The following is a 27589-nucleotide window of genomic DNA, read 5'->3' on the forward strand; positions in this document are numbered from 1 at the left end:
ACAGCCTTGAAGGCCGCGGCAAGGGCTTGAAATGCAGGCACTGGTGGTTCGATTCACTTTTTGCCTCCGACTCTTTTTGATGATCGGAATTCTTCCCCACCCTCTCCCTGGTTCCCTATCCGTCGGGTTTCTGTCCCCCGCCTCCCCCGCGTTCTGAACTTTTGCCCTCTTCCTCTGTATCTCTGTCCCGGTCTCGCTGGATACAGCCCCCGGGCTGGCGGAGATGCCCTCCAGGCTTCGTGCGCTCCACCCACCCGCGGGGCCCGCAGGAGCCTCATAGCAGTTTGCCTGGCAACCCGTGGCGTCACCCGGAAGCTGCCTCTGGGTTGGCTAGGAGCTCCGAGGAGGCGGGACGTTTCCGGTTCTTAGGGGGTTTTGGAAAAGGATTGGGGGCGGGAGGTGACGATGGGCAGGAAAAAAGCCGGGACCGACTAGCCTTCCCTCACTCCAGGGTCTTTCCGCCGGCGTTATTTGCCCGCCTGTCCTCCGCCTTAAGCTCAAGCCTCCATACCCTCTTCTCTCGCGCGCCCACCTCGCCTTCCTCCCCCCAAACACCTGGCGTCCCAAGACGCTCCCCTCTCGCGGTCCCCTCCTCGTCTCCTTCGCCTCCCCCTGCCCGGCGTCCAGCTACCACCACCCCCATGCAAAAAGCCGCAGGTCCCCCTGCCGGGAAGGGCGCCAACGTCCGGGCAGCCCTCCAGGGCCTTCCCGGTCTCCCCACCCGCCCCCGCTGGGGCACCCGCCCCCTCCCCTGCGTCCGGTGCCCGCCGCGCCCGCTCCGGGAACCACGGCGGGGAGCCGGCAGGGCGCGGCCCCAGGAGGGGTCCCAGGTGGCCGGGGCCCCAAGTCTGCGTGTAGGCCCGCGCTGGGAGGGTGGGACTCCGGAGTCCCCGAGCCTCGGGGCCCTCCCCCCCCACGCCTCCTCTGCGGCCACCCTGCCTACGCTGGGAAACCGGACTCTCCCTCCCGGCTCTGGTTTCCCGAAAACGCCTGACTTGCAGATGCTAAGAATGGTTTTCTAGACCCTGTCTTCCCCACCATCCCTACCCCCCGCTCCCCATGCCAGAGTCCTGGCTCAGAGCCCTGGTCCACTTCAAACCCCAGTCCCTTCCTGTCCCTCCGCCTAGGAGCCAAGAGTCCAGGCCCTCATCCTTCTCCTTTCTCTGGGATCCAAGAATCTGGACTCCAGGTCGGCTCCGCACCCGGATTCCGGAGTCCAGGCCCCCACCTCCCTCAGACCCAGGAGTCCCCGCCTGCCGCACATCCTCCCTTAGACCCAGGTGTCGGAAGCCCAGCCCCTCTTCTCCCTGGGGACCTGGCATTTGGCCACCTCTCCTTGTCCAGCTGTTATTTCTCGCCTTTTAGAACACACAGGCGGAATGTGGGGCGGCAGGGGAGGGTGGGGTGGGGAGGCGCGTCTGTGCCTCCCGGAGCCTCCTGGGAGTCTCCCGACTCTTTAAAGGGCCCCCCCGGGGGGGCCCACCTGTCCTCCCTAGGGCCCATCGGGACACTGCTGCGGTCGGAGGAGCGGGAGGAGGTCCGACGACATGCCTGAGGCAAAACCAGGTGGCTTGGGGGAATTCACTCCCTCCCTCTGTGGAGACGCAGTCCTGTTTTCACTGGGGGCTCCTCCCTCCGTGGGGTTGGGAGAATGGGGTGTCTTCTCCCATTGGGGAGGGACTCCCTTCCTTGTGTGGGAGAGGAGGGTCCCATACCTGTGTTAGGTGTGTGTGTGTGTGGGGGGGTGATTCCCTTTCCCTCTGTGGTGGTGGTGGGGCTTCCTTTCTCTGCAGGGAGTTGAGGGTTTATCTCTGGGTGCACGTGGAGATTCTCTGTGAATCAGTGTCCCTCTTCCTCCATGGGGATGGAAGTCCTGCAGTTGGAGACTGCAGGGTTTTGGCGGGGTGATCGGGTCCTTTACATTTGAGGATGCGGTCTTCTGGGAAAGGACCTGGGTCACTTCTGTGAGTGAGGATTGGGATCTTTCTCTGCAGGGAGATGAGGTCTGGTCCTTGCATGTCTAGTTATTAGGGTCCCTGTCTGGGTGGTAAGGCGAGTTCTCTGTGCAAAGTTGAGGGCACCTCCTTTGGATGGGGTTTGGGGATTCCTGGTGTAGGAATTAGGGGACCTTCTTCATACAGAGGCTGGAGAGCCTTTCTCTGTGTACAGTTTCAGGGTCCTTCTTTGAATGGAAGTGGGGGGCATTTTTTAATATGCGGATGGGATGGGGCTTCCTCTCTATGAAGCAGTGAACGGAGGAGACACAAGCCCCCAGAGAGGACCCTTCCTCTTGGGATGTCCAGTTGGCTGGTACCAGGCCAACCCGGCTGAAGGGTGGGTGTCCAGCCCCTCGCTGCAGCTGGGGTCCTGGCGGGCCAGGCGCCAGCAGGCAGGGCGTGTGAAAGATGCTGTGGTCAGCACCAGTGTCCGATTTCCAGCCCAGGGGAAGAGCTAATTATACCGTCAAGACCTAAAAGGTCAGAGCCCGGTGGCCCGGGTGGGTGAGGCAAGGCCTTCCCCGGGGAGGGGAAGGAGAAACCGGATCCACAGACTCTCGGATTAGAGATAAATTTACACCTTGACGGCTGGACTCCAGGATCTGAAGGAGGCGGGGCCTGGGGGCCTGCACTCCGGGGTTCTGGAAGAGAAGACGGAGCGCGTGCTCAACCCGGAATGTCTTCTGCCTCACAGCGGCCAAAAAGGCCCCCGCGGGCAAAGACGCGGGCAAAGATGCTGCTGCCAAGCCGGCTCCCAAGGAAGCGCCCCCTACAGGTGAGATGGATGGCGCTCCCGCGGGCCGAGCGGAACCTGGCGGCTCATCCCCAGCCTCCCGGCTCTCTCCTTCGGTCCGTCCTCCCCACAGCTCCGCGACTGACCGCCCTCCCCTACTCACAGCCCTCCAGGGCTCCCCAGCGCCTCCAAGGCGGAGTCTAGCCCCTCAGCCTGGCCGTCAAGCCTCCAGCAACTGGCCGATCCGTCCGCAAGTCCCGCCCAGCTCCGAACGCCCCAACCTGTCCTAACACCTCTCCTACCCTCTTAAAAAGCCCCCTTTAAGGCCATCCGGATCTCAGATGGGGAAATTGAGGCCCGAAGGGGTGGGGGACCCTGGACACCCACACACCTGGATGACACATTGGTGTCTCCCAGGTCAGGAAAAGCCATTTTGCCTCCAAGGTCTTTTTGATGCACAGCAGAAGGAGGTCCCGTCATTCGTTCTAAACCCCGCCTCCAAAGTGGCCTGCCGCCCCCCTCCCCGGCCCACCTCAGACCCCTTCTCGACCGCCCGATCTTATCTCCTGAGCAGAAGCCCCACCCGAAGACCAGTCTCCCACCGCGGAGGAGCCCACCGGCGTTTTCCTGAAGAAGCCAGACTCCGTGTCGGTGGAGACTGGTGAGGGGCGCTGGGCGAGGAGGGGGTGGGGGTCTGGGGGCTCCTGGGCCTGAGGGAGGTGGGGCCGGAGGCTCCCAGCGTCCCAGTCCTCTTTGGAGGGTCTTACGGTTCCCGCCCGACCCTCCTTTGCCACCCCTTTCCCCCTCCTCCTAGGAAAGGACACTGTGATCGTGGCCAAGTTGAATGGGAAAGAGCTGCCGGCCAAACCCGACGTCAAGTGGTTCAAGGGAAAGTGGCTGGAGCTGGGCAGCAAGAGCGGCGCCCGGTTCTCCTTCAGGGAGTCCCACGACGCCGCCAGCAACGTGAGGGCCCCAGGGGAGGCGAGGGCCCGCGGGGCAGGGCTGCAGGCTGTGCGGGGCACGCCGGGGGAATGTCCCGCTCAGAGCCGGCTGCATCTGGGCACGGGGTGCGCATGCCCCCACGAGCTCTCAGGGTCAGCGATGTGGGCCCCCAGAGATCAAGATTGTCCAGGCATGCGAGGAGACATGGGAGCTGGCCCTTCCTGGGGGAACTTGCAGAGTGGTGAGGTGGGCTGTAGGGGTGTGGGGTGGCACTGGGGGTCATTCCGTGCACCCGCACCCCTGGCCTGGCCCCCAGGTGTACACTGTGGAGCTGCACATCGCGAAGGTGGTACTGGGAGACCGCGGGGATTACCGCATCGAGGTCAAAGCCAAGGACTTCTGTGACAGCTGTGCCTTCAACATCGACGTGGAGGGTATGCTGGTGGGGGTAGGCGCCAAGGGTCTTGGGTCTGGGTGGGGGATCAGATCTGCCAGCCAGGTGTAGGGATAGAATACAGAGGTAGGGGTGAGGTCGGCACAGGTTTTTGGAGGATGGAGCACAGAGGCAGGGATCAGGGTATTCAAACCTGGAAGGGAAGTGAAAGTGTTAGTTGCTCAGTCGTGTCTGACTTTGTGACTTCATGGACTGTAGCCCACCACCCTCCTCTGTCCATGGGCTTCTCCAGGCAGGAATACTGGAGTGGGTTGCCATTTCCTTCTCCAGGGGATCTTCCCGATTGAGGGATCGTACCTGGGTCTTCTGCATTGGAGGTATACTCTTTACCACCTGAGTCACCAAGGAAGCCATTCAAAATTGGGGAGAGGGTCTACCATTTTAGAGCCTGTTGAGGTGTAGATTTGGGGGTGAAAAGGTTCAGGGTTTGGAGGTGTGCATGTGAGGCTTAGGAGGTGAGTTACGTAGATTCCAGAGTCACAGCATACAGGCTTGAGAGAGTGGCAGTAAGGGTTTGAGAAGTGAGGGTGTCCAAAGTTTTGTTTTGTTTTTTAAATATACTTTCCGTTTTATTGTCTATTGTTTATTTCAGGTGAATCTAAGGGTGAGTGGGTTGAGGGTGGGGGTGTACAGGATTGATGGGAGGTTACACAGATTTGGGGGCATGTGTGTGGAGCTCTGAGGGTGTACAGATTTTTGAGAAGTCTGCAGCCCAGGAGGTATGGGAGCTTAAATATGGAGGACACAGGTGCTGAGGTTGCTCCCGCCTGGGGAGAAGGCTCAGCTGGGGGATGTAGGCTGCTGAGAGAGGGTGGTATATGGCAGGGAAATGAGTCTACAAGCAGAGGGTGTCCAGGTCTGAGACAGAGGATGTGCTAGCTCACAAGATGGAGGGAAAGGGACCTGGGTGAGGTTGTGCAGGCCTGGAGGAGCCTGTGCAGGCCTGGAGGGAGGGGCACTCTTGGTCTTAGATCAGGCTTTGCCTCCAAACTCATCTTTCTCTTCCCCGTCACCCCTCCCCAGCGCCCCGTCAGGACTCCGCTGGGCACAGTCTAGAAAGCTTCAAGCGATCGTAAGTGACCCTGGACCCTGGGGAGCCGCGGGGGGGTTGACCTGGTGCCAAGGGCCATGGGAAGGTCTCCCTTGGGAGGGGCAGCTGCAGGAGAAGGGGAGGATCAGGGAAGCCTAGGAGTGGGGATCCAGGGTGAACCTGAGAGTCGGGACCTTCCTGGGGTTCACACTCCCTTTTGATGGCCACAGGGGTGAAGCGAAGTCAGACACCGCGGGTGAGCTGGATTTCAGCGGGCTGTTGAAGAAGAGGTGAGTCCACTCTGCCTGGCATGGAAAGGGGAGATGGGGGCTCAAGGAGGAGAAAGATAGTGGGTGAGATCCCCCTGCCCCCCACTGCTTCCCCACTGCTATCCTGGGACCCCCACCACCCCTCCATCGGCCCACCCCCCACCCACCCGGCCATCTGTCCATCCACCTACGAATCCACTTATCCACCTACATACCCGTTGCCCATCCCTCTGCCCACATATCCATTCATCTACTCACCATCTTCCCATCTGTCCACCCATGCATTGGCCATGACACTCAGCCCACCATTCATTGATCCATTCATTCTTCCTGCACCCATCAACTCCATCCTCCACTTCCCCACTAACTGAGGCATCCATCTATCCACCTTTCCACCATCCATTGTCTACCCTGCATCCACCTTCCCATTTGTGACTCTATCTGCACCTGCATCTCTCTTTCAACTGAGTCCAACATCTTACCCACCCATCCTAACTCATCTACCTCCTCATGTAGCCAGGCCTCCCTCTAGCAACTGTTCACCCCTTCAGTGGCACACCCATCCTCCAGATTGCTCTGTTAGACTCATCTGTGTGCTGTGTGCTTAGTCGCTTAGTCGTGTCTGACTGTTTGCGACCCCATGGACTGTAGCCCACCAGGCTCCTCTGTCCATGGGATTTTCCCAGGCAGAAATATTGGAGTGGTTGCCATTTCCTTCTCCAAGACTCATCTATATGCAATTGCTATTGTGTAGGTAAAAAAAAAGATTGAATATTGGCCATTTTATATAAGTCAACATGATGCCTGTCTAGTCACTCGGTTACTCATTATCTGCTGGCCCATATATTCATCCTTCCATTCATGCATCAATCCCCATAACAAAATCCCCAACAATTCTACCTACTAATAGATTCATCTGTTTGTCTTTTCCAGCCATCCATCTTCCCAGCCATCTTCCATCAATATGTTCACCCAGCCAGCTCCTCCCAGCTCACTCAGCCATTCTCCACCAACCCATCCACCTATCTTAATGCCATCCATTCCCTACCAATCTGCCCATCCATTGACCCAATCATCTGTCGGCATAACCGTCCATGGACCCCTCCACCCCTGTATCAGTCCCCCACTTAATGCTCTGTACATCAATCCAGATAGTCACATGTCCCCAAATCTGCCCACTCATCTATCCTTCCTTTGTTCCCTTCCCTTCCTTCCTTCTTTCCAGGGATCCACTCACTCTCTCACTCATCAAACATCTTCTGAGGCCTCCTGTCTACCCTGAGCTGAGATCAGGGGAGAGAGAGAAGTTTGACTGGTTCCCTGACGTTGGGTCGCTCATTGCCTTGGGAAGATGGGTCTGGTCCAGCAGACACGGACACAGACCAGGACTGTTTAGTGTGGTCAGAGGGAGGTCCCATGAGGGCCTTGTGAGAACCCAGAGTGAGGGCAACTGCTATGCTGGGAGTATAGGGAGTGCCTCATGGAGGAGGAACTCTGGTGCTAGGTCTTGCAGGATGAAGAGCAGGTGCAGAGAGGTCATCCAGGCAGGGAAACATTTTGTGCAAAGGCTCAGGGAGGCAGGAGCAAGCCTGGGGCATTCAGGAAAAGGAAAGTAGGGTGGTTTGGGTATTGGGGAGAGTGGGGATGGGTCAGAGGGTGAGGTTGTGATGGCCAGGCTGAGCTGCTGGGGCTTCCTCCTTAGAGCAGTGGGGAGCCATGGAGGAGTTTTGAACAGGGAAGGGATGGCATCTGATGTAGGGGTTCAGAAATAGCCCTCAGGGGTCAAGGAGGGAACAGACTGGAGGGGAAGAGATGGGATGAGGTCAGGAGGCCAGGGAGGAAGGAGGCAGGGCGATGGACCAGGTGGGACAGGGTAAGGAATAACAGGCCCAGAGAAGGAAAGTGACACAGAAAGTGGGAGGAGGAGGCAGGGGGAGACCCTCAGCTCCTCACTGCCTGGTGCCCCTGGCCTGTTCTCCCCACCTTCAGGCAGGTGGTTGAGGAGGAGAAGAAAAAGAAGAAAGATGACGATGACCTTGGCATCCCGCCAGAGATTTGGGAGCTCCTGAAAGGGGCAAAGAAGAGCGAGTATGAGAGGATCGCCTTCCAGTACGGCATCACCGACCTCCGGGGCATGCTGAAGCGGCTCAAGAAGGCCAAGGTCGAGGTCAAGAAGAGCGCAGGTCAGTGCTGGTCTGAGGGGAGAAGGGCCCTGCCCACGGGGACTCCAGCATCGTGGGCAGCCAGAGGTCGGACCCTGGACTTATCTTTGGGAGGTCCCACTCTGAGGAGTAACAGACAGCCCTGCCCTCCAAAGCCATAAGAAGCTTTCTGACCTTGGTGGCCTGAGGGGAGGGAGCCTTGATGGCTCAGAGCACTGAGAACATCTCAGCTCCATCCCACTCACATCCCTCCATCTCCAGCCTTCACAAAGAAGCTGGATCCAGCCTACCAAGTGGACAGAGGCAATAAGATCAAGCTGGTGGTAGAGATCAGCGATCCAGACCTTCCCCTCAAGTGGTTCAAGAATGGCCAGGAAATCAAACCAAGTAGCAAGTATGTGTGGGGGGGTAGAGCCCTGGTTGGGGGGAATCCAAGTCCCAGAGACAGGGAGAGTCCAGAAATAAGACAGGCTACTCTTAACCCAGAAAGGGCACTCCCTCATCCATATGAAAAGTACAGATAGTGATACCTGGGTAGAAAAATAGACAAAGGCAATGAACGGGAATTCAGTTAGAAGAAACCCAATGGCCAATACACTAAGTACATATTCAACCTTGCAAACACAACCACCATCACCAATAATAACACAAATGAAAACAGCGGTCTTGGGACTTCCCTGGTGGTTTAGAGGTTAAGACTTCACCTTCTGCTACAAGGGTGTGGGTTCAGATCCCTGGTAGGGGAGCTAAGTTCCCACATGCCTCAGGGCTAGGAAACCAGAAAACAAAACAAAACAATGATCTTTCTGCTCTCCAATTGGACAAAGACTTTAGAAAATGATAAAATCTAGTGCTGGAGAAGACACAGGAAAATGGGTCCACAGATGTTGGTGGTGTGAATGTATATTGGCAAATCTCCAAAAGGGTAGTATATTCAAAAGCTTTTAGATTGTGCAATGCTAGGTGTTTTTCATAAGGGCCTAATCATGGTTATGCATATTTAACTGCAAGGATGTTCACTGGATCATTTGCTGCTGTAACAAAAAATGGAAAACAACCAAAGCATACAATTCCATACTAAGGTGCTGTGCTGTCATTGAAAAAGATATTCTAAAATTTACACTACCATGGGAAGCTGTTGAAGGTTAGTGTTATGTGCAGAAGAGTTCTCATTTCTGCTACACAAAATATTAATCTACATATAGATTTTATATAAAAAGATTGAAAAGACAGGTCAAAATGTTTGTAGCAGTTATCTCTCGGCAGAACAATTCTGGATGGGTTCTACTTTTAGTATTTTTCCCTTGGCTGTGTTTTCTAGATTTCTCGTCATGAGCATTTGGGATGTGATGAAAAGTTATGGTAATTAAGATACAGGTTAACTTGCTATAACAAAGCGTCCCCAGAACACGGTAGTTTAGAAAGAAAGATGTTTCTAGATGATTGATCTAGATCCAGGTTCCACATTTTTGGCTACACAATTTCTTATGGCATTATCCTCATCTGCATGATTGAAACTAGGTCATGGGCACAACTGTATCTATCAGACAGGAAGAGGGAAGGAGAAAAGTCTAGAACAAGCATCACAAAATTAGAGATGACCTAACAGTTATGCCCATCTCCTCCACTCACATTCTGTTGGTCCAAGCTCAGCAGCGTGGCCATCCTAGCTGCAAAGACATCTGGGAAACGTAGTTCTTTAGGTGGGTTGCTATGTGCTACTGTTAAATGGAAGAAGGTGGATATGGGTGGACAGTTAGTATTTCCGCTGCAGTTTTTTAAATACTAGAACATGGACCATCGACCCCTTTCCCACACAACTTGGCTCTGAGAGGGAGTGGTTTGTCCTGAGAATGGACGGGTGCATGCAGGATCCCCTCTGTGCCCTGGGTTGAACTGAGACTTTTGCACCAGATACGTGTTTGAGAACGTTGGTAAGAAGCGAATCCTCACCATCAACAAGTGCACGCTGGCGGATGATGCTGCTTATGAGGTCGCCGTCAAAGACGAGAAGTGTTTCACCGAGCTCTTTGTCAAAGGTGAGGCCGAGATTTGGGCGTGAGCTTGGGGAGTGGGGCTATTGACCTCCTGTGGGGCTACCGGGAGACTACTGACCTCCCCTCTCCAGATGCCCCACGGAATCCCCAGTCTTTAAAAAAACATTTTATTTTGTATTGAGGTATGGCAGATTAACAAACGATGTTGTGATAGTTTCTGGTGAACAGAGAAGGGACTCAGTCATACATGTACATGTATCCATTCTCCCCCAAACTCCCCTCCCATCCAGGCTGCCACATAACGTTAAGCAGAGTTCCATGGACTATTCCGTATGTTCTTGTTGGTTATTCATTTTAAATATAGCAGTGTGGACATATCCATCCCCAAATCCCTAACTATTCTTTCTCCCCATCCTTCCCCCTGGGAACCGTGCGTTTGTTCGCTAAGTCTGTGAGTCTCTTTCCAGAACCCCCAGTCTTGATTGTCACACCCCTGGAGGACCAGCAGGTGTTTGTGGGCGATCGGGTAGAAATGGCAGTGGAAGTGTCAGAAGAGGGTGCTCAAGTCATGTGGTGAGTGACTCTTGACCCCCAATCTCCACACGGATGCCCACAGTGTCTTTGCCTCAGCCTCGGTCTTTAGGATCTCTCTTGAAGACTTCAGACTTTTCCCCAGTAGTTTCTGGGAGACCTCAGTCTTTCCCAATAAATCCTGTTCTTCATTTATGACCTCTTCCTGAAACTTCTGACCTCTGCTCTTCCAGGTCTTTTTCTGGATCCCTGCTATTTCTTTTTTTTTTTTTCCCTGCTATTTCTGATTCATTAAATTATTTATTCACCCGTTCAACCAATTATCCATTGTTTGGTCCATTCACTCATGTATCCATCTATCCATCTATCTGTCCATTTGTCTATCCCGCATCTATCCATCCACCCACTCACCCGTCTATCCATCCATTTATCCATTCTTACATCTATTCCCCCATCCAACAAGTATTTATTGAGCACCTACTGTGTGGTGGCACACTTCAAAGTACTGGAGATAAAATGGGGAGAAAATATATCAACATGGCTTCTGCCCTTACGCAGTTTATGATCTGGCAAATTGCTGGGGCGTGGTGTGTATGTGTGTTTGTGTATGTGTATTGGAGACAGATAGAGGTATTAATCAAGTCATCACACAAATAAATATCAAAGTCCTATTTTGACAAGTATATCAGAGGAGCAATAACTGATGCTGTAACCATTTTTTAATAGGAGAGAAGGACTCAGGAGGTCAGGGAAGGCTTCCTGGAGGAGGTGACGATTGAGCTGACATTTAAATGATGAGGAAGTAGAAGTGAAGTGTGAGGAGTGGCCGAGGCAGGGAAGCATCATTTTCTGAGGCCACAATATCTGCCATATCTCGGTGACCCTGAACTTCCTCTATGCTCTGACCTCTCCCCCATGATCTCATTGTGTCTCCTGACTTCCAACGGAGTCCTGTGGCCTGTGACCACTTCTTCCTGTTTTTCTCCTCTGACCTGTGACCTATCTACTTTAGACACTTCTGTCAACATTTCTCTCTCCTCCTTTTCTTGATTTCCCTTCTGATCCCTGATTCTTGCTCAGGATTATCTGACCCCTGACTCACCTCTGACATCCAGACTCGGGGCCAAACGGATTCCTCACTTCCCCCTCCCCCCAGGCTGAAAGATGGCGTGGAACTGACTCGGGAGGATTCCTTCAAGGCCAGGTACCGCCTCAAGAAGGATGGGAAGCGTCACATCCTCATCTTCTCGGAAGTGGCCATGGAGGATAAGGGGCGCTACCAGGTCATGACCAACGGTGGCCAGTGTGAGGCAGAGCTCATCGTGGAAGGTACGGGGTCTCCCGGGGGCCGGGGGCCGGGGCTGGAGCTGCACCGCGCGTGCTTCAGCACACAGCTCCGAGGTGCCCAAGCCCTGAGGCTTGGCGCTCTCCCTGACTCCTTCTTTGCCTCCTGTCCTACATGCAATTCACCAGCAGATCCTGGGGGCTCCACCTTCAAAGGATATTCTGAATCTGACAATTTCCTTCCACCTCCATTGCCCACACCTGGCCCAGGTCTCCATCCCTTTAGGCCTGGACGGGTGCAGTCGTCTCTACATTGCTCCCTCTATTTCTACACTTGTGCCGCCACCCCCATGCCAGCCAGAGCAATCCTTGTGAAATGTCCACGATGGATATGGGACACATTATGTCATCTAGCTCAGGGGATAGGACCCATGTCAATTTCTGGTGCAGTTGACTACATTTACAAGAGATGTCATCAGCCCCAACCCCCACTCCTGTGAGCCTGTAATTCTTTTTTTAAAAATATATTTATTCGACTGCACCGGGTCTTCGTGGTCACATGCGGGATCTTTAGTTGTGGCATGTGAACTCTAGTTGCAGCATGTGGGATCTAGTTTCCTGACATGGGTCCCCTGAATTGGAAGCATGGAGTCTTAGCCACTGAGTCACCAGGGGCATGCCCTGTAATTCTTTAAAAAAAAAAAAAAAGCTTGAGTTGTTGATGGGCCAGATAAATGATGATATATCCATCTGTAGCCATAAAAAAACAATTTTTTACTCTATTGATTGGATGGGTTTCCAACATATATTGTTAGGTGAAGAAGCAAATATGCCACTATTTATGGAAGGGAAATAGGAAGGAAGGGAGAAAGGGAAGGAGGGAGGAAAGAAAAGAAAGAAGGAAAGGAAGGAGGAAAGAAACTGTACGTACATCTTTGCTTTTATGGCTGTGAACTGGCTATAATGTATTTGGAGATTGGCTAGAGACCTATACAGTTGGCAGTGGGGAGATGAGCGATCTCCCCTTGTATATCTACATCCTCTTATCATTTTGTTTTTTTCATAATTTTATTTATTTATTTATTTTTGGCTGTGAGGGTCTTCATTGCTGCGTGGGCTCTTCTCTACTTGCAGTGCGAAGGCTTCTCACTGTGGCTTTTCCTGTTGCACAGGCTTGAGGACGGATGGGCATCAATAGTCGTGGCTCACGAGCTAGGTAGTTGTGGTTCCCAGGCTCTAGAGCACAGGCTCAGTAGTTGTGGGGCTTGGTTGCTCCACGGCATGTGGGATCCTCCCAGGCCGGGGATCGAACCCGTGTCCCCCGCATTGGCAGGTGGCCTCCCTACCACTGAGCCACCAGGGAAGCCCCTATCATTTTATTTTTAAGCCATACAAATGCATTGTTTTATTTAAAAAATTAAAATGTAAGTCAGACCCCAGCCATCTTCGCAACACGTTCCACCTCCCTGAGCCAATGCAGAGTCTTCTCTGTGGCCCGCAGGGTCTGCCCCCGTCTGCGTTATCTCCCACATCTGCCTCCCTCACTCTGCACCAGCCTGCTGGCTGTTTTCCAAGTCGATAAGCCTGCTTTCCTGTGCCAGGTCCTTGCACATGCCGCGCCCTTTACCTGGGGGCCTTCTGCAGCCTCCCCGCCTTCCCCCAGGCCTCGTCACTCCCTCTTGTTGTTCAGTCACTAAGTCATGTCCAACCTGAGCATGCCAGGCTCACCTGTCCTCCAGTATCTCCGGAGTTTGCTCAAATTCAGGTCCATTGAGTCAGTGATGCCATCCAACCAACCATCGCTCCCTCTAGTTTTTGGTCTGTGTGTTTTCTGTTCCGTATCTGTCTCCCCACTAGAACGTGAGCTCGTGAAACTTACAGTTTTTTTTTCTGGGTTGTTTCATGGCTGGATCCCCGGAGCTGGGGACTGTGCTTGGCCCATAATGGGTGCTGGCCAATCCCCGCGAACAGGCCGGACCTTGATCACCCCATCTCCTTCCCTCCCCGTCCAGAGAAACAGCTGGAAGTCCTGCAGGACATCGCGGACCTGACCGTCAAGGCCTCGGAACAGGCCGTGTTCAAGTGTGAGGTGTCCGACGAGAAGGTCACGGGCAAGTGGTACAAGAACGGGGTGGAGGTGCGGCCCAGCAAACGGATCACCATCTCCCACGTGGGGAGGTACGGAGTGCGCTGTGCATGTGACCCGCAGACCTCGCGGTTTCAGAGAACAAGGGGTTAGGGAATTCCCCGGTGGTCCAGCGGTCAGGACCCGGTGCTTTCCCTGCGGTGGCTTGGATTCAGTCCCTGGTTGGGGTACTGAGATCCGGCAAGTTGCGTGGTGTGGCCAAAAAAAAAAGAACAAGGGTTTATTTCATTGTGAGTCTCAGGGGTGGTTGGCGGCCAGCTGATCTCGGATGGCCATCATGCTGGACTCCCTCAGGGCCTTGCTAGGATAGCTGCGCTGCTCCCGTCTGGTCCGTGGGACCTCTCAGCCCCCAGGAGGCTGGTCCTGGCGTATTCCTGTGGCCCACACAGGCGTCCCAAGAGAGAGCAGAAGCGACCAGAGCCTCTGAGTGCCGTGCGCTGTCCCTGTGTCGCTTCTACCACGTCCTATGGGACAAAAGAGGTCACAACCTGCGAGGTCTCCTTGCAGGAGTCACCGCTCCAGGGAGGGACATCTGTGGCCATATTTGCAGTCGGCTTCAGCAGGGAGGGAACTTCCCCGGTGGTCCAGTGGTTAAGACTCTGTGCTTCCAATGCAGGAGACACAGGTTTGATCCCTGGTTGGGGAACTAAGATCCCACATGCCTTGTGATGCGGTGAAAACATTAAAAGAAAAAAAAAAGGGAACTACTTTGGAAGGGAGAGTGTCTAGCTAGGGAAGCAGGGGACTGGAATTCAAAGCATAGCACGTGGACACCTGACATCAACACCTGGTAATCTGTAAGATCTGAGTGCCGCCGTGACGCCCATGGAACACTGTGTCCCTGTGGGTCTCCTGACAGCAGCTTTCGGAAGAATGTAGCCTTTCTCTGGGTTCTGTATAAGGACCCCTGCCTGCTGGTGGTGTCAGTAAGGGTGAGAGTCAACGCTAACACGTTACTGTGTGCTGGGGAGTCTTCTAAATGCTTTACAACAACCCCCTTGTAGACTGTCAACATTACTCCTGCTTCATAGGTGAAGAATTGGGGGCACAGAGAGGTTAAGTGACTTGCCCAAGGTCACACAGCTAGTAAGGAGCAGAGTGGGATTGGGTTCCAGTTACTAGCATTTCATTGGGCATGTGGTTTGCGCCGCAGAGCATGTTTCTCCCTGGTGGTCCCCAGGATGACCTAGGCTGACCTCTGCCCTGCCCCCCCCTTAGGTTCCACAAGCTGGTGATTGATGACGTCCGGCCTGAGGACGAGGGAGACTACACTTTTGTGCCTGACGGCTATGCCCTGTCCCTCTCGGCCAAGCTCAACTTCCTGGGTGCGGGTGCCTCTGGGTTTCCCACCTCCCCCGGGGGTCTCAGATGCCCCCTTCAGGACTGAGTTGCCCTAACTGTACACTGGGGGGGGGGGGGTGACAGCGGGTGTCTGAGGGAGGTGGGATGTCGTGGGCTGAATCCACCCCCACCCCCCAGGTCCCAGGGTGACGCCAGGCCCTCCCCTCTGCCTCCAGGGTGTGAGGGTGGGATAAGGGGCCCATAGACCTAACCATCTGGTCTTCTTCATCCTCTAGAAATCAAGGTGGAATACGTCCCCAAACAGGGTAAGGACCAGGGGCTGCTGTGGTCTGTAAGCGGGAGGTGGGACCCCTGGGTCTGAGCGAGGAGGGGATAGGGGCCTGGACCCGGGTCTGAGTCAGGAGGGGCTGGAGGCCTGGACCCCCGGGTCTGAGGGGGGAGGGGCCGGGGGCCTGGACACCTGGGTCTGAGGGGTGAGGGGCCGGAGTCTGGACCCCCGGGTCTGAAGGGGGAGGGTCCGGGGGCCCTGGGTCTGAGGGGGGAGGGGCCGGGGGCCTGGACCCCTGGGTCTGAAGGGGGAGGGTCTGGGGGCCTGGACCCCTGAGTCTGAGGGGGTGGGGCTGGGGCCTGGACCCCTGGGTCTGATGGAGGGGGTGCTGGGGGTCTGGACTCCCGGGTCTGAGGGAGGAGGGGCTGGGGGCCTGGACCGCTGGTTCTCTATGGCTGTTGGAACCCAGCTTCCCAGGAGATCCTCTGGAGGGGTTAGGAGGCCCAGCTGTCCACACCCAAGTTGCCCAGACTCTCTCTTCTGCCACCAGAGCCACCCAAAATCCACCTGGATTGCTCTGGGCAGACCTCAGAAAATTCTATTGTGGTCGTGGCCGGAAACAAGCTGAGGCTGGATGTGTCCATCACCGGGGAGCCCCGGCCTGTTGCCACCTGGATGAAGGAGGATCAGGTATGGTGCGGCCTCCCTGGTGCCTTGACCTCTCCCTCTCAGCCCTGCTGGGTGGCTTTAGGCAAGCTGGTTCCCCTCTCTGAGCTTCACTCTCATTGTCTGTAAAAGGAGGAGTATGATACCTTCCTCAGAGAGATGAAGACTGGAGATTACATTTGTTCATCACGTGGCACTGGCCCAGCCCATGATGGGCAGTCCATCTATCTCTCCATCCATTAACCTGTTAATCCATTAGTCAGCCCAGCCATCCATCAACTCATCCATCTAACCATCTTTCCCTTCATCAATTCATTAATTGATTCATTCAACAATCAACCCATCTATCCATGAGTTAGTCCACTTATCCATCCATCCAACAAATATTTTCATCTTGTATGTTCCAGGCCCTAAGACACTTCAGTTTTTCTTCTCTCCTCTGGGCTTCAGTTTCCTTTTCTGTAAAATGGAGAGACTTGACTCAGTCTTCATTCATTCCTTCACTCAGCAAAGCAGCGCCCCCGCCCACCCCGCCCCGAGGTTCCCTCTATGCTGGGTTCTCTGCTCAGGCAGAGGATGCAGCCAGGAATCACACACAACCCCTGCCTTCCTGGAGCCTCACTTGTGGAGAGAGGCAGACCGGTGCCCCAAGAGTCACAGTCCAGGGTGATTGGGGCTGAGATAAGGGGAGGTACCAGAAACTGTGAGGATTCAGGGGCTGGGGCCACCCCTTCCTGAGGGTATCCAAGAGTGATTCCCAGAAGAGGTGACTTCTTCTGGCTAACGATGGGTACTGATATAGCAGGGTATAGCAGGTGTAACGATATAGCAGGTCGAGAAGTGGGTCAAGGCATCGCACGCCCCAGGGATCAGCTTTGTAACATCTTGGGGGTGAGACGGTCTGGTGTGTTTAATGAAGGGTGCTGTTTGCTGGAGGGTGAGGAGGGCAGAGGGGGTGGTGATGAGGCTGGGGGCAGACCCACCAGGTCCTCTGTGGCTGGGGCCATGGGGAACCTCTGGCGACTGCCGAGCATCGCAGGGGCAGAGGTCGGTCTGGGTTTGGAGAGAAGCTGACGGAGGCCCCCCGGTGGTTGTGTTCAGGTGTTCACAGGCACCGAGGGCAGGGTCCGCATCGAGGAACGAGGTGACATCAGCAGCTTCGTGATCGAGAGTGCGGAGCGAGGCGATGAGAGTCGCTACACCATCAAGGTCACCAATCCTGTGGGCGAGGACGTGGCCACCATCTTCCTGAAGGTTGTGGGTAAGCGTGGGGGACCCCGGGGGCTGAGCCAGGGGGTGGTCCCCCAAGGCCGCGAGGGGTCCTCTGACCATCCTGCCTGAACGCCCCCTGCCCAGATGTCCCAGACCCCCCGGAGGCGGTGCGAGTCACGTCGGTTGGAGAGGATTGGGCCATCCTGGTCTGGGAGCCCCCCAAGTACGATGGGGGACGGCCGGTCACCGGTGAGTGCCTGTCTGCCAGGGGGCCATGACTGCTGACCTCCCTCACCCCCCGACTTCTCCTTGACCTTCAAGGGTCCTCAGCAGCCTCAGTGACCGCCCTCAGAGACGTGGTTTTCTGTCTTCAGCATCTCACTATCCCCTCTGCCTTCCTGTCATCCTTTCCTCCCTAGCAACCTGGGGATCCTGGCTTTCACTAACAGCTGAGGATTTTCTGTGACCCCCGACTCCCTGATTCATGACCTGTGACCCTTCCCGATCCCCGGCCCCACGTGGGTGACCTCTAACTGCTCTGTGACCCTAAGATTCATGGCCTCAGACCTCTCTGGGTCACGTGACCTTCTGCTGCACCCTTGACTGCCCCCCCGACTGACCTGTGACCCCAGGCCTCCCCGTGACTGCCTCCACTTCTCTCTGCCATGGGGGGCTGCCAGGATACCTCCTGGAGCGGAAGAAGAAGGGCTCCCAGCGCTGGATGAAGCTGAACTTCGAGGTCTTCACGGAGACCACCTATGAGTCCACCAACATGATCGAGGGCATCCTCTACGAGATGCGGGTCTTTGCCGTCAACGCCATCGGGGTCTCCCAGCCCAGCATGAACACCAAGCCCTTCATGCCTATTGGTGATGCCTCTCTGCACCCTCCCCAAGCCCCTGCCCTGCTCTGACCCATGCCCCATCTGTCACTGATCTTGGACCCTACACCCTGGCCTTGCACTCTATCAACTCTGCCGATTTCTGTCCCCTCTCATCAAACAACTCAAGACTTTGACCCCCTCCAGCCCCATGCACCCTTCTGACCTCTTCCCCACCCAGTACATTCACCACTCACCTTTATGATCCCACTCTGTGCTGTCTCCTTAATGTGTCCTTGACCTCTGACCTACCATGCTAACACCTATCCCTGCCCTTGGAGACCTCACGATCCCTGGATCCCATTGCCCAAGACTGACAATGCCACATCCTTGCTTGCTGACCTCTGACTCACCATATGGATCCCTTTCCTGACCAGAGACTCCAGCTCTGACCCCTGAGCTCTCACTGACCACCCCCCCTTTCCCTGGAATCTTACAGCGCCCACGAGTGAACCGCAGCACCTGACTGTGGAGGACGTGACTGACACCACCACCACCCTCAAGTGGCGGCCCCCGGATAAGATCGGGGCGGGCGGCATCGATGGGTACCTGATCGAGTACTGCGTGGAGGGCTGTGAGTCACCCGTCTGGCCTGGTGGGGGAGACTGACGCACGCAGAGCGCCAGTGGGCGTCCAGTCCGGGGACTGCTCATGGGGCAGGTCTCTGGCCTAGTGAGCTGCCCTTCTGTTTGTGCTTGCTCCAGTCTGGGATGGGATGGGTCAAGCCAGGCCCCCAGTGACCGACTTGTCCTCTGTCCCTCCCTCTCTCCTTACCCACTTCCTTCCTCTCCTACACATACTTCCTCCATACAGTAATACCTTTTACGCATCCTCCAAGTATTTATTGCCCTTCCTCAATTCTATTTATCCATTCACCTACCCACCCAACCTTCCATCCATCCATCCATCCATCCATCCATCTATCCAAGTACTTATCTACTCCCTACACTTGCTTCTCTTCTGTTCTATCCATTTATCCATTCATCTACCCATCCCACCAATCTTTCATCCTTCCTTCCTTCTTTTCCTCCCTTACTTCTCCCTCCTTCCTTTCCTTCTCTCTCTCCCTCTCCTTTCCTTCTCTCCTTCCTTCTTTCCTTCCTCTTGCCCACCCAGTCATCCATCCAGCCATCTCTCTATCCATCTGAAAACTGTTTGGATCATCCAATTATCCACCCAACCAATAACATTTTTTTCATCCTTGTATCTATCTCTTCACTGCTTTCTTCTCTCCCTCCCTGCTTTCCATCCCTCTGTTTGCCTACAGGACCATTTAACCGTCTAACAATCTGTTGTCTATCTGTCCATCCATCCATCCATCCATCCACGTATATTTCCACACATCTCGCCCTCCATTCTTCACTGAGCAAACTGAGCTGACTTTGCCGTCAGCAGCTCCGTGACTCCACGACAGGCCCAGCGCCTGGGCTCTGGGGATGCCTCCCATGTGGTCCTCTCGCAGGGAAGACAGGGATGCCATATCCCAGGCCTTAAGTCAGACAGATGTGGGTTCCAGTCCTGGCCCTACCCTACACTTTTAACTATGTGACCTCGGGCAAGTCTCTCAGCCTCCGCTTCCTCATCTAAAAATGGCGAAGACAGTTCCCACCTTGATGGGATGCGGTGATGACTGCATCCGGGGATGCACGCAAATGATGGATGCTTGGGCTCTGGCCAGTTTCTTCCCTTTCTCTTCCCAGTGCTCTTTGCTGCACTCCTCCCATTGCCCTCCCCTCCCCAATCTGTGTTTCAGAATCTACTTTTGTTAGAGTTTACCCTGTCAACTCTTGGTCTGATCCATATTATTAGCTCACCAACCCATGGCAAAGAAGCCAAGATGGAAAGGCACCTATTACAGAGGCAGGAAATCCGAGGGGCCCTCTCTACCACTCCCACGTCTTTACCCTCTCTGACCCTCCAGTTTGCTCACCTCTAAAATGGGGATAACTGTGGAGGCAGGAATTAATGAAGGAACATTAATCAGCTCCAACTTGGTCCTGAGACAAACTCAAGAAATGTCAGCTGCAGCTAGGCCTCGCGGTGGGGGCCTGAGGCACTGAAGGGACACGGGCCAGAGGGGGCCCTAGGAAGGTCCTGAAGGAAGCCCCCCAGCCTGGCTCCTCTCTCACAGCTGACGAGTGGATCCCTGCTAACACAGAACCCGTGGAGCGCTGTGGCTTCACCGTCAAGAATCTCCCCACAGGAGCCAAAATCACCTTCCGCGTGGTCGGGGTCAACATCGCGGGCCGCAGCCAGCCGGCCACCCTGGCCCAGCCGGTCACCATCCGGGAGATTGTGGGTGAGCAGCAGACCCCCACCCCCGGCCCTGCTCTCCCGCAAGACCTAGCTGGCGTGGCCACTAGGGCCGCCCCCTGGTCGGCCCGGTCCCTGTGCCTCCGTGGGACGGCCCCCCGCACCCCCGCCCGGCGCTGAGCCCCTCCCTGGGTTTGTACCCTCAGAGCAACCCAAAATCCGGCTGCCCCGCCACCTCCGCCAGACTTACGTCCGCAAAGTCGGGGAGCATCTCAACCTGGTCATCCCCTTCCAGGTGCGTCGAGCTGCGGGTGGGGGGCGGGGAGCGGGGCGCGGGGGTGAGGAGGGGTCAGCTCCTGCGGGTCGGACCCAGGCTGACCAACACGTCTCCCCCCGCCCCCTCCGCACCTCCCCGGGCAGGGAAAGCCGCGGCCGCAGGTGGTGTGGACCAAGGGCGGGGCGCCCCTCGACACCTCCCACGTTCACGTGCGCACCAGCGATTTCGACACCGTGTTCTTCGTGCGCCAGGCGGCCCGCTCCGACTCCGGGGAGTACGAGCTCACGGTGCAGATCGAGAACATGAAGGACACGGCCACCATCCGCATCCGCGTTGTGGGTGCGCGGCCCGCGGGCGGGGAGGGGAGGGGAGGAGAGAGAGCCCGGATGCGGGGAAATGGAGAGGTTAGAATGGAGAAGGGTGGGGCAGAAGGGAAATGCAAACGGGACGCCGGGGCGGGGAACCCGAGAACCCCCAGGGGTGGGGATGGGCGGGCGGGCCAGAGGAGGTGAGGCGCTGGACATTTAGAGATGCCTGGGCTGGCTTCTAACAGCCCACCCACCTTCCAGAAAAGGCAGGGCCCCCGGAGAACGTGATGGTGAAGGAGGTGTGGGGCACCAATGCGCTGGTGGAGTGGCAGCCCCCCAAGGATGACGGCAACAGTGAGGTCACCGGGTATTTGGTCCAGAAAGCCGACAAGAAAACCATGGTGAGCGAGGGGCCGGGGGCGGCATGAGGGAAAGGGGAGAAAAGCTAGGGAGATAGTCACAGCAGGTGTGCTGTTCCCATTTCCCAGCTGCGGAAAACTGAGGCACTGAGAGATCCGGGAGAGTGGGCCAGGGCCGCGAGGAAAGACTTTTGGCTGAGATTTGGTGCATAATAGGTTTTTTCTTTTTGGCTGCACCGTGTGGCTTGTGGGATCTTATTTTCCTGACCAGAGATTAAACTTGGGCCACAGCAGTGAAAGCCTGGACTCTTAACCACCAGGCCACCAGGGGAACTCTTAAAAGGTTTTCTTTTTCTTTTTATTGAGGTAAAATTCACCTAGCAAAAATTCCTAGGTGGTGCTAGTAGTAAAGAACCCGCCTGCCAATGCAGGAGATGCAAGAGATTCGGGTTCAATCCCTGGGTTGGGAAGATCCCCTGGAGAAGGGCATGACAACCCAAGGAGATTCTCCCCAAGGAGAATCCCCTTGGACAGTGGAGCCTGGTGGGCTGCAGTCCATGGGGTCGCAAAGAATCGGACATGACTGAAGCAACTTAGCACGCATACATTTTTAAGTGGGATTTCCCATCTTCCCCATGTTGTGCAACCACCCCCTCTATTTCATTCCAAGACATTTTCATCACCTGGAACGGATACCCCGTGTCCATCGAGCAGTCCCTCCCCTTCCAACCCCCCAGCCCCTGGCGGTCCCCCATCTGCGTCCTGACTCTGTGGATTTGCCCATCCCGGGCATTACGTCTGGACACAGTCACATGCTGTGAGCCTTTGTGTCTGGCTCCTTTCACTCAGCATCATGTTTTCCAGGTTCATCCACATTGTAGCTGGTATCCGTGCTTCTGTGCTTTTCATGACCGAGTGCTCTTCCCTTGTTTGTTTGGTTAGCTTTGGCCACACCACTTGGCTTGCAGAATCTTGCTTCTCCAGCAAGGGATGAAACCTGTCGCCCCCTGCAGTGGAAGCACAGAGTCCCAGCCACTGGACCTCTGGGGGATTCCCCGACCAGTCCCTGGCTGGAGTGGACCACGTTTTGCTTGTCTGTTCAGCCGCTGATGGACACCCGGGCTGCTCCTGCCTCGCGGTCATTGTGAACAGGGCTGCTGGGAAGGGCAGGTTGTGAGCGAGGCGTCTGCTTTCCTGACGCCCTTCCTGGGTCTGTGTCCCTGACTCTCCCGGCCCTCCCCTGCCCCCCACGCTGCAGGAGTGGTTCACGGTGTATGAGCGCAGCCGGCACACCTCCTGTACCGTGTCTGATCTCATCATGGGCAACGAGTACTATTTCCGAGTTTACACCGAAAATATCTGTGGGCTCAGCGACTTGCCTGGCGTCTCCAAGAACACAGCCCGGATCGTCAAGACAGGTCTGGCCACCCCCACCCACTCAGGTCCAGTCTGGGTCCCCCGTCTATCTCTGGGTTTGTTTGGTTTTTTTGTGGAGTGTCGTCGATTTACGATGTTGTGTTAGTTTCAGGGGTACAGCCAAGTGATTCAGTTCTACATATATGTATACTCATCATTTTTCAGAGTCTTTTCCCATGCTGGTTATTACAGACTGTTGACTCCTCTGAGCCTCCTCCTCCTGGATTCAGAGTTGGTGGCGCCTGGTGCTGGAGGAGAGGCGGCCGGGGACGGTCCGGGTCGGCCCCCTCACAGGTGCATCTCCCCTCCCCCAGGTATGACCCTCAAGTTGCCCGAGTTCAAGGAGCACGACTTCCGAACGGCCCCCAAGTTCCTGACGCCTCTATTCGACCGGGTGGTGGTGGCTGGTTACGCTGCAGCTCTCAACTGTGCCGTGAGAGGCCACCCAAAGGTGCTCTGTGTGTGTGTGTGTGTGTGTGTAACCCTGGGGAACATCTTCACCTTCCAAGGTGAAGCCCTCTTGCCTTCCCACCACATGGGCTCCTCCTCCCTGAGTTCTCTCTCCTCTGCTCATGGGATTTACTTTTACTGAAAAGTGTTTCCTTTATTTGTATTTAATTTGGTCTGCGCCACGTGGCATGGGGCATTCTAGCTTCCCAAACCAGGAACTGAACCTCTGCCCCTTGCAGTGATAGTGCAGAGTCTTAACCACTGGATCATCAGGAAAGCCCCAGGATTTGCTTGCTTTTAACCCACTTCCTGTCTCTCTCCTCTAGCCAGAGCTCAAGTCTCAGCTCATTACACTTTGACTTCCCTCAAAAACAGGAATCTCTGGGGTGGAGGGGGTCTAACACTTCAAGGTTCCCTGTTATCTTCCTGCCCCATCCAGTCTCCAGGCTGCTGTCTGGGAATGCGGATACTTGCAGTCTTGAACTCCCAAGGGCCCACCTAGACCAGGGGCTGCAAACTACGGCCCTCAGGCCAAATCTGTCTGCCACTGGTTTCTCGAAATGAGATTTTTTAATCCTTTTTTTCTTTTTCTTTGCTTTTTTTTTTCTTTTGCTTTCACATTACTAAATAAGATTCTATTGGAACACGGCTGTTCACACTAGTTTGTGTGTTGTCTCTGGTCCAGAGACCATAGAGCTCAGTTCAGTTCATTCGCTCAGTCGTGTCTGACTCTCCTCGACCCCATGAATCGCAGCCTGCCAGGCCCCCCTGTCCATCACCAACCCCTGGAGTTCACCCAAACCCATGTTCATTGAGTCGGTGATGCCATCCAACCATCTCATCCTCTGTCATCCCCTTCTCCTGCCCTCAATCTTTCCCAGCATCAGGGTCTTTTCAAATGAGTCAGCTCTTCACATCAGGTGGCCAAAGTATTGGAGTTTCAGCTTCAAAATCAGTCCTACCAATGAACACTCAGGACTGATCTCCTTTAGGATACACTGGTTGGATCTCCTTGCAGTCCAAGGGATTCTCAAGAGTCTTCTCCAACACCACAGTTCAAAAGCATCAATTCTTCAGTGCTCAGCTTTCTTTATAGTCCAAATAATGTAGTCCAAATGTATAGTCTCACATCCATACATGACCACTGGAAAAACCATAGCCTTGACTAGATGGACCTTTGTTGACAAAGTAATGTCTCTGCTTTTTAATATGCTGTCTAGGTTGGTCAAAACTTTCCTTCCAAGGAGTAAGCATCTTTTAATTTCATGGCTGCAATCACCATCTGCAGTGATTTTGGAGCCCAGAAAAATAAAGTCAGCCACTGTTTCCATTGTTTCCCCATCTATTTGCCATGAAGCGATGGGACCGGATGCCATGATCTTAGTTTTCTGAATGTTGAGCTTTAAGCCAACTTTTTCACTCTCCTGTTTCACTTTCATCAAGAGGCTCTTTAGTTCCTCTTCACTTTCTGCCATAAGGGTGGTGTCATCTGCATATCTGAGGTTATTGATATTTCTCCCAGCAATCTTGATTCCAGCTTGTGTTTCCTCCAGTCCAGCATTTCTCATGGTGTACCCTGCATATAAGTTAAATAAGCATGGTGACAATATACAGCCTTGGCGTACTCCTTTTCCTATTTGGAACCAGTCTGTTGTTCCTTGTCTTTTCTAACTGTTGCTTCCTGACCTCCATACAGGTTTCTCAAGAGGCAGGTCAGGTGGTCTGATATTCCCATCTCTTTCCATAGAGCTCAGGAAGCCTAAATCATTGACTGCCTGACCCTTTTCACACATTTTGCTGTCTTCTGGTCTAACTCCAATTTGTAGCATCAGCCCTGGTAGGCCTACCGTGGATTCCATCACTGCTGTTTACTATTTTATTCACTAACTCCATTTGTTCATTCATTCCATTCATTTATTCCCCTACCAATTCATTTATTTATTCAGTTCATTCATTCACTTCATTTGCTTATTTACATCATTCATTCTTTCATTCTTTCAACACACATATTTCAGAGACTCTCTATGTACTGGTGAATTGAACAAGGAGTTCCTTTATATTGGGGAAGATGGCCATTCCTCTGAAATCACACGTGCGCGCGTGCTAAGTCGCTTTAGTCATTTCTGACTCTTTGCAACCTTATGAACTGTAGCCTGCTAGGTTCCTCTGTCCATGGGATTCTCCAAGCAAGAATATGGGAATGGGGGCTTCCCTGGGGGCTTGGATGATAAAGAATACTGGAGTGGGTTGCCGTGCCCTCTTCCAGGGGAATCTTGCCAACCCAGGCACGGAACCCAGGTCTCTTACATCTGAGCTGGCAGGCGGGTCCTTTATCACCAGTGCCACCTGGCTGACAATGAAACTATAAAGGGTGGGGACTACCCTGGTGGTCCAGTGGACTAAGAATCCACCTTACAATTCAGGGTACGAGGATTCGGATTCGATCCCAGGTTGGGGGACTAAGGTCCCACCTGCCAAGGAGGAACCGAGCCTGCGCTCCGAAATCAGAGTCCCCACATCACAGCAAAAGATCCCGCGTGATACAACTAAGACCCGAGGCAGCCCAATCAATCAGTTACTTAAGAAAATTAGAAAGGGTGGAAGGTCTGCTAGGGAAACGCAGGCGGTTGTGAGAGTGTAAAGAAGGCATTCCTGTTCCAGTCTAGGACCCGGAAGTGACCTGGGAGCGGAGACCTCAAAGACAGGCAGGTGCTGTTCAGGGGGCCTGACCGATCTGAGGAACAGCAAGGCCGCCCATGGGCTGGACAGAGAGGGAGGGGGCGGGAGGTGAGGGCAGAGGACCGATGGGGCCCAATCACATAGGGCCCTGTGCCACCACAAGGGGGAGCTCTTGCTCTTACCGAAGGGGAGACTGAGGGTCAGAGAGGAGTGACTCATCCGCGATGCTCCAGTCAAAACGAGGGGCTGGGAGAGACAAAAGGAGGCTCCGCGCTGCCTCCGAGGCCCCGTCGTGCCAACGCGCAGGGGACCCTCCGTCACGTGGCTTCCTTGTCTGCTCCGCTCAACAGCCCAAGGTGGTCTGGATGAAGAACAAGATGGAGATCCGCGAAGATCCCAAGTTCGTGATGACCAACCACCAGGGGGTCCTGACGCTGAACATCCGCCGCCCGTCCCCCTTCGACTCGGGGACTTACTCGTGTCGGGCCGTCAACGAGCTGGGGGAGGCCCTGGCCGAGTGCAAGCTGGAAGTCCGAGGTGAGCCTGGGGGCGTGGGGGGGGGGGCAGTGGTACCCTTACACTCCACCCGCCTGACCCTCATCCACGGCCGTTACAAAGCTGACGGTGCAGGGCAGACCTGGGCCCTCTAGGAGGACCACTGGAAAGCCGATTCAGACCCCAGCAGGGACACAGCCATGTGCGGGGGACAGAGGCAGCACAGGGTGTTGGGGGGGCGGGTAGCAGCTGACCCCGCCTGGGAGGGAGTCTGAGGTTCTCCAGAGGAGCTGAAGGACAAATAAGAGGTGAATGAGGATGCGAAGAGCTTAGCAAATGATCACTAAGGCTTTGAGTGCAGCTGGGGAGGTGTGTGGACGCAGCATCGAAACCGTCCGTCATGGACAGTGGCAGAGGGCCGGGGCCGGGGTGGCTGGGAGAGTCCGGAAGACAGCCCCCTTCCACGGCCTGTCCCCAGGCTCTGTGCCTCTGGCCCCTGCCACTCTGCCCCACAGCCTCAGCCTCCTTTGCCTTCTTCCTCCCAAATTCCGCCCCAGCCTTCAGTCTCTCTCCAGTTCCACCTCCCGGCCCTAGAGGGCGCTCTGTACCACGGCTGACCTGCGCACAGCCCTCCTAAGGCTCCCCCAGCGGCCCTGGGACCCTTCAGCCTGGTGTCACGGTCCTGAATCTGCCACCCCCAGCCCCTCCCCAGCCTCAGATACCCCCTCTTGGCGCTCCCCGTTTTCCAGCCACACCGAACAGCTGGGGGTTGGACAAACCATCTGTGCTGTCTCCTGCCCCTGGGACTTAGCACATGCCGTTCCCGCTCCCGTTCCGGCTTCGGTCCAACAAACACCCACCAGTCAAGACTTGGTGGGGAGGCTGCTCCCCACGTCCCTCAGAGGCGGCCGACGTTCACATGGGCCTTCAGGGTCCGTCCCCGGCCGTGACGCCCCCGGCTCTGATGACAGCCCAGCAGACGAGGGACCACTCTTCGCGCACCTGCTGCCTGTCATTTTAAAGCACCGCTCTGCCGGGCTGACCCACTTCCTAGTGTTCTGCTGTCCCCTTATCAACTATTGAATCCACTCAGAAATATGGCTTCTTCAGGATTCCAGTGAGGGCTGGCCTCTAGCAGCTGCTCGGAAGTCAGAAGATGCCAGCTTGGAGTTCAAAACTACAGGAATCAAGGGCTCGATGCACTTGGGTTAACCTGGTGTCCAGCTGGGTGGGGAAGGGAAAACTTGACCCCCCGCTGCTGGCCAAGTGACTCTAAAGCGCAGAGGCTGAGGCTGAGGCAGGGGGCACAGGAATTTTTACCACCCTCTTCTCTTCCTTCCCCCACAGTGCCGCAATGAAGTTCTGTCCTCCACCTAACAAGATAACTAACTCGCTGCTGAGTCCTAACCCAGATTTCCCCGGAGACGTTTCCCTTTCCCGAATTATAAGTGAGAAGATGGTAGTCTTGTCTTGACACCC

The 27589-nt window shown here is 55.1% G+C and overlaps 1 protein-coding gene across 1 annotated transcript; it reads left to right on the forward strand.

Annotated features, from left to right (window-relative positions):
- Positions 1-1430: 1430 nt before the first annotated feature.
- MYBPC2 (myosin binding protein C2) lies at positions 1431-27584 on the forward strand. The gene is made up of 28 exons (XM_065926551.1): positions 1431-1566; positions 2692-2772; positions 3305-3391; positions 3545-3693; positions 3989-4106; positions 5150-5198; positions 5387-5446; positions 7415-7608; positions 7849-7981; positions 9502-9626; positions 10052-10157; positions 11272-11444; positions 13412-13577; positions 14764-14870; positions 15123-15152; positions 15666-15805; positions 16883-17042; positions 17138-17242; positions 17674-17862; positions 18313-18447; positions 20005-20172; positions 20333-20421; positions 20547-20742; positions 20973-21112; positions 22329-22488; positions 22801-22937; positions 25966-26152; positions 27458-27584. Exons 1-28 carry the CDS (start codon positions 1548-1550, stop codon positions 27466-27468), a joined length of 3414 nt encoding a protein of 1137 aa, XP_065782623.1. The 5' UTR covers positions 1431-1547; the 3' UTR covers positions 27469-27584.
- The last annotated feature ends 5 nt before the right edge of the window (positions 27585-27589 follow it).

The sequence above is a fragment of the Muntiacus reevesi genome, chromosome 2, assembly GCF_963930625.1.
Source record: "Muntiacus reevesi chromosome 2, mMunRee1.1, whole genome shotgun sequence".
Taxonomy (NCBI): domain Eukaryota; kingdom Metazoa; phylum Chordata; class Mammalia; order Artiodactyla; family Cervidae; genus Muntiacus; species Muntiacus reevesi.

What these genes read in the sequence shown, in the direction of transcription:
- MYBPC2 (XM_065926551.1), top strand. An exon ending in CTAGAAAGCTTCAAGCGATC is followed by an intron (nt 5,199 to 5,386) that starts GTAAGTGACCCT and finishes TGATGGCCACAG; the next exon opens with GGGTGAAGCGAAGTCAGACA. An exon ending in GGCAGAGCTCATCGTGGAAG is followed by an intron (nt 11,445 to 13,411) that starts GTACGGGGTCTC and finishes CTCCCCGTCCAG; the next exon opens with AGAAACAGCTGGAAGTCCTG.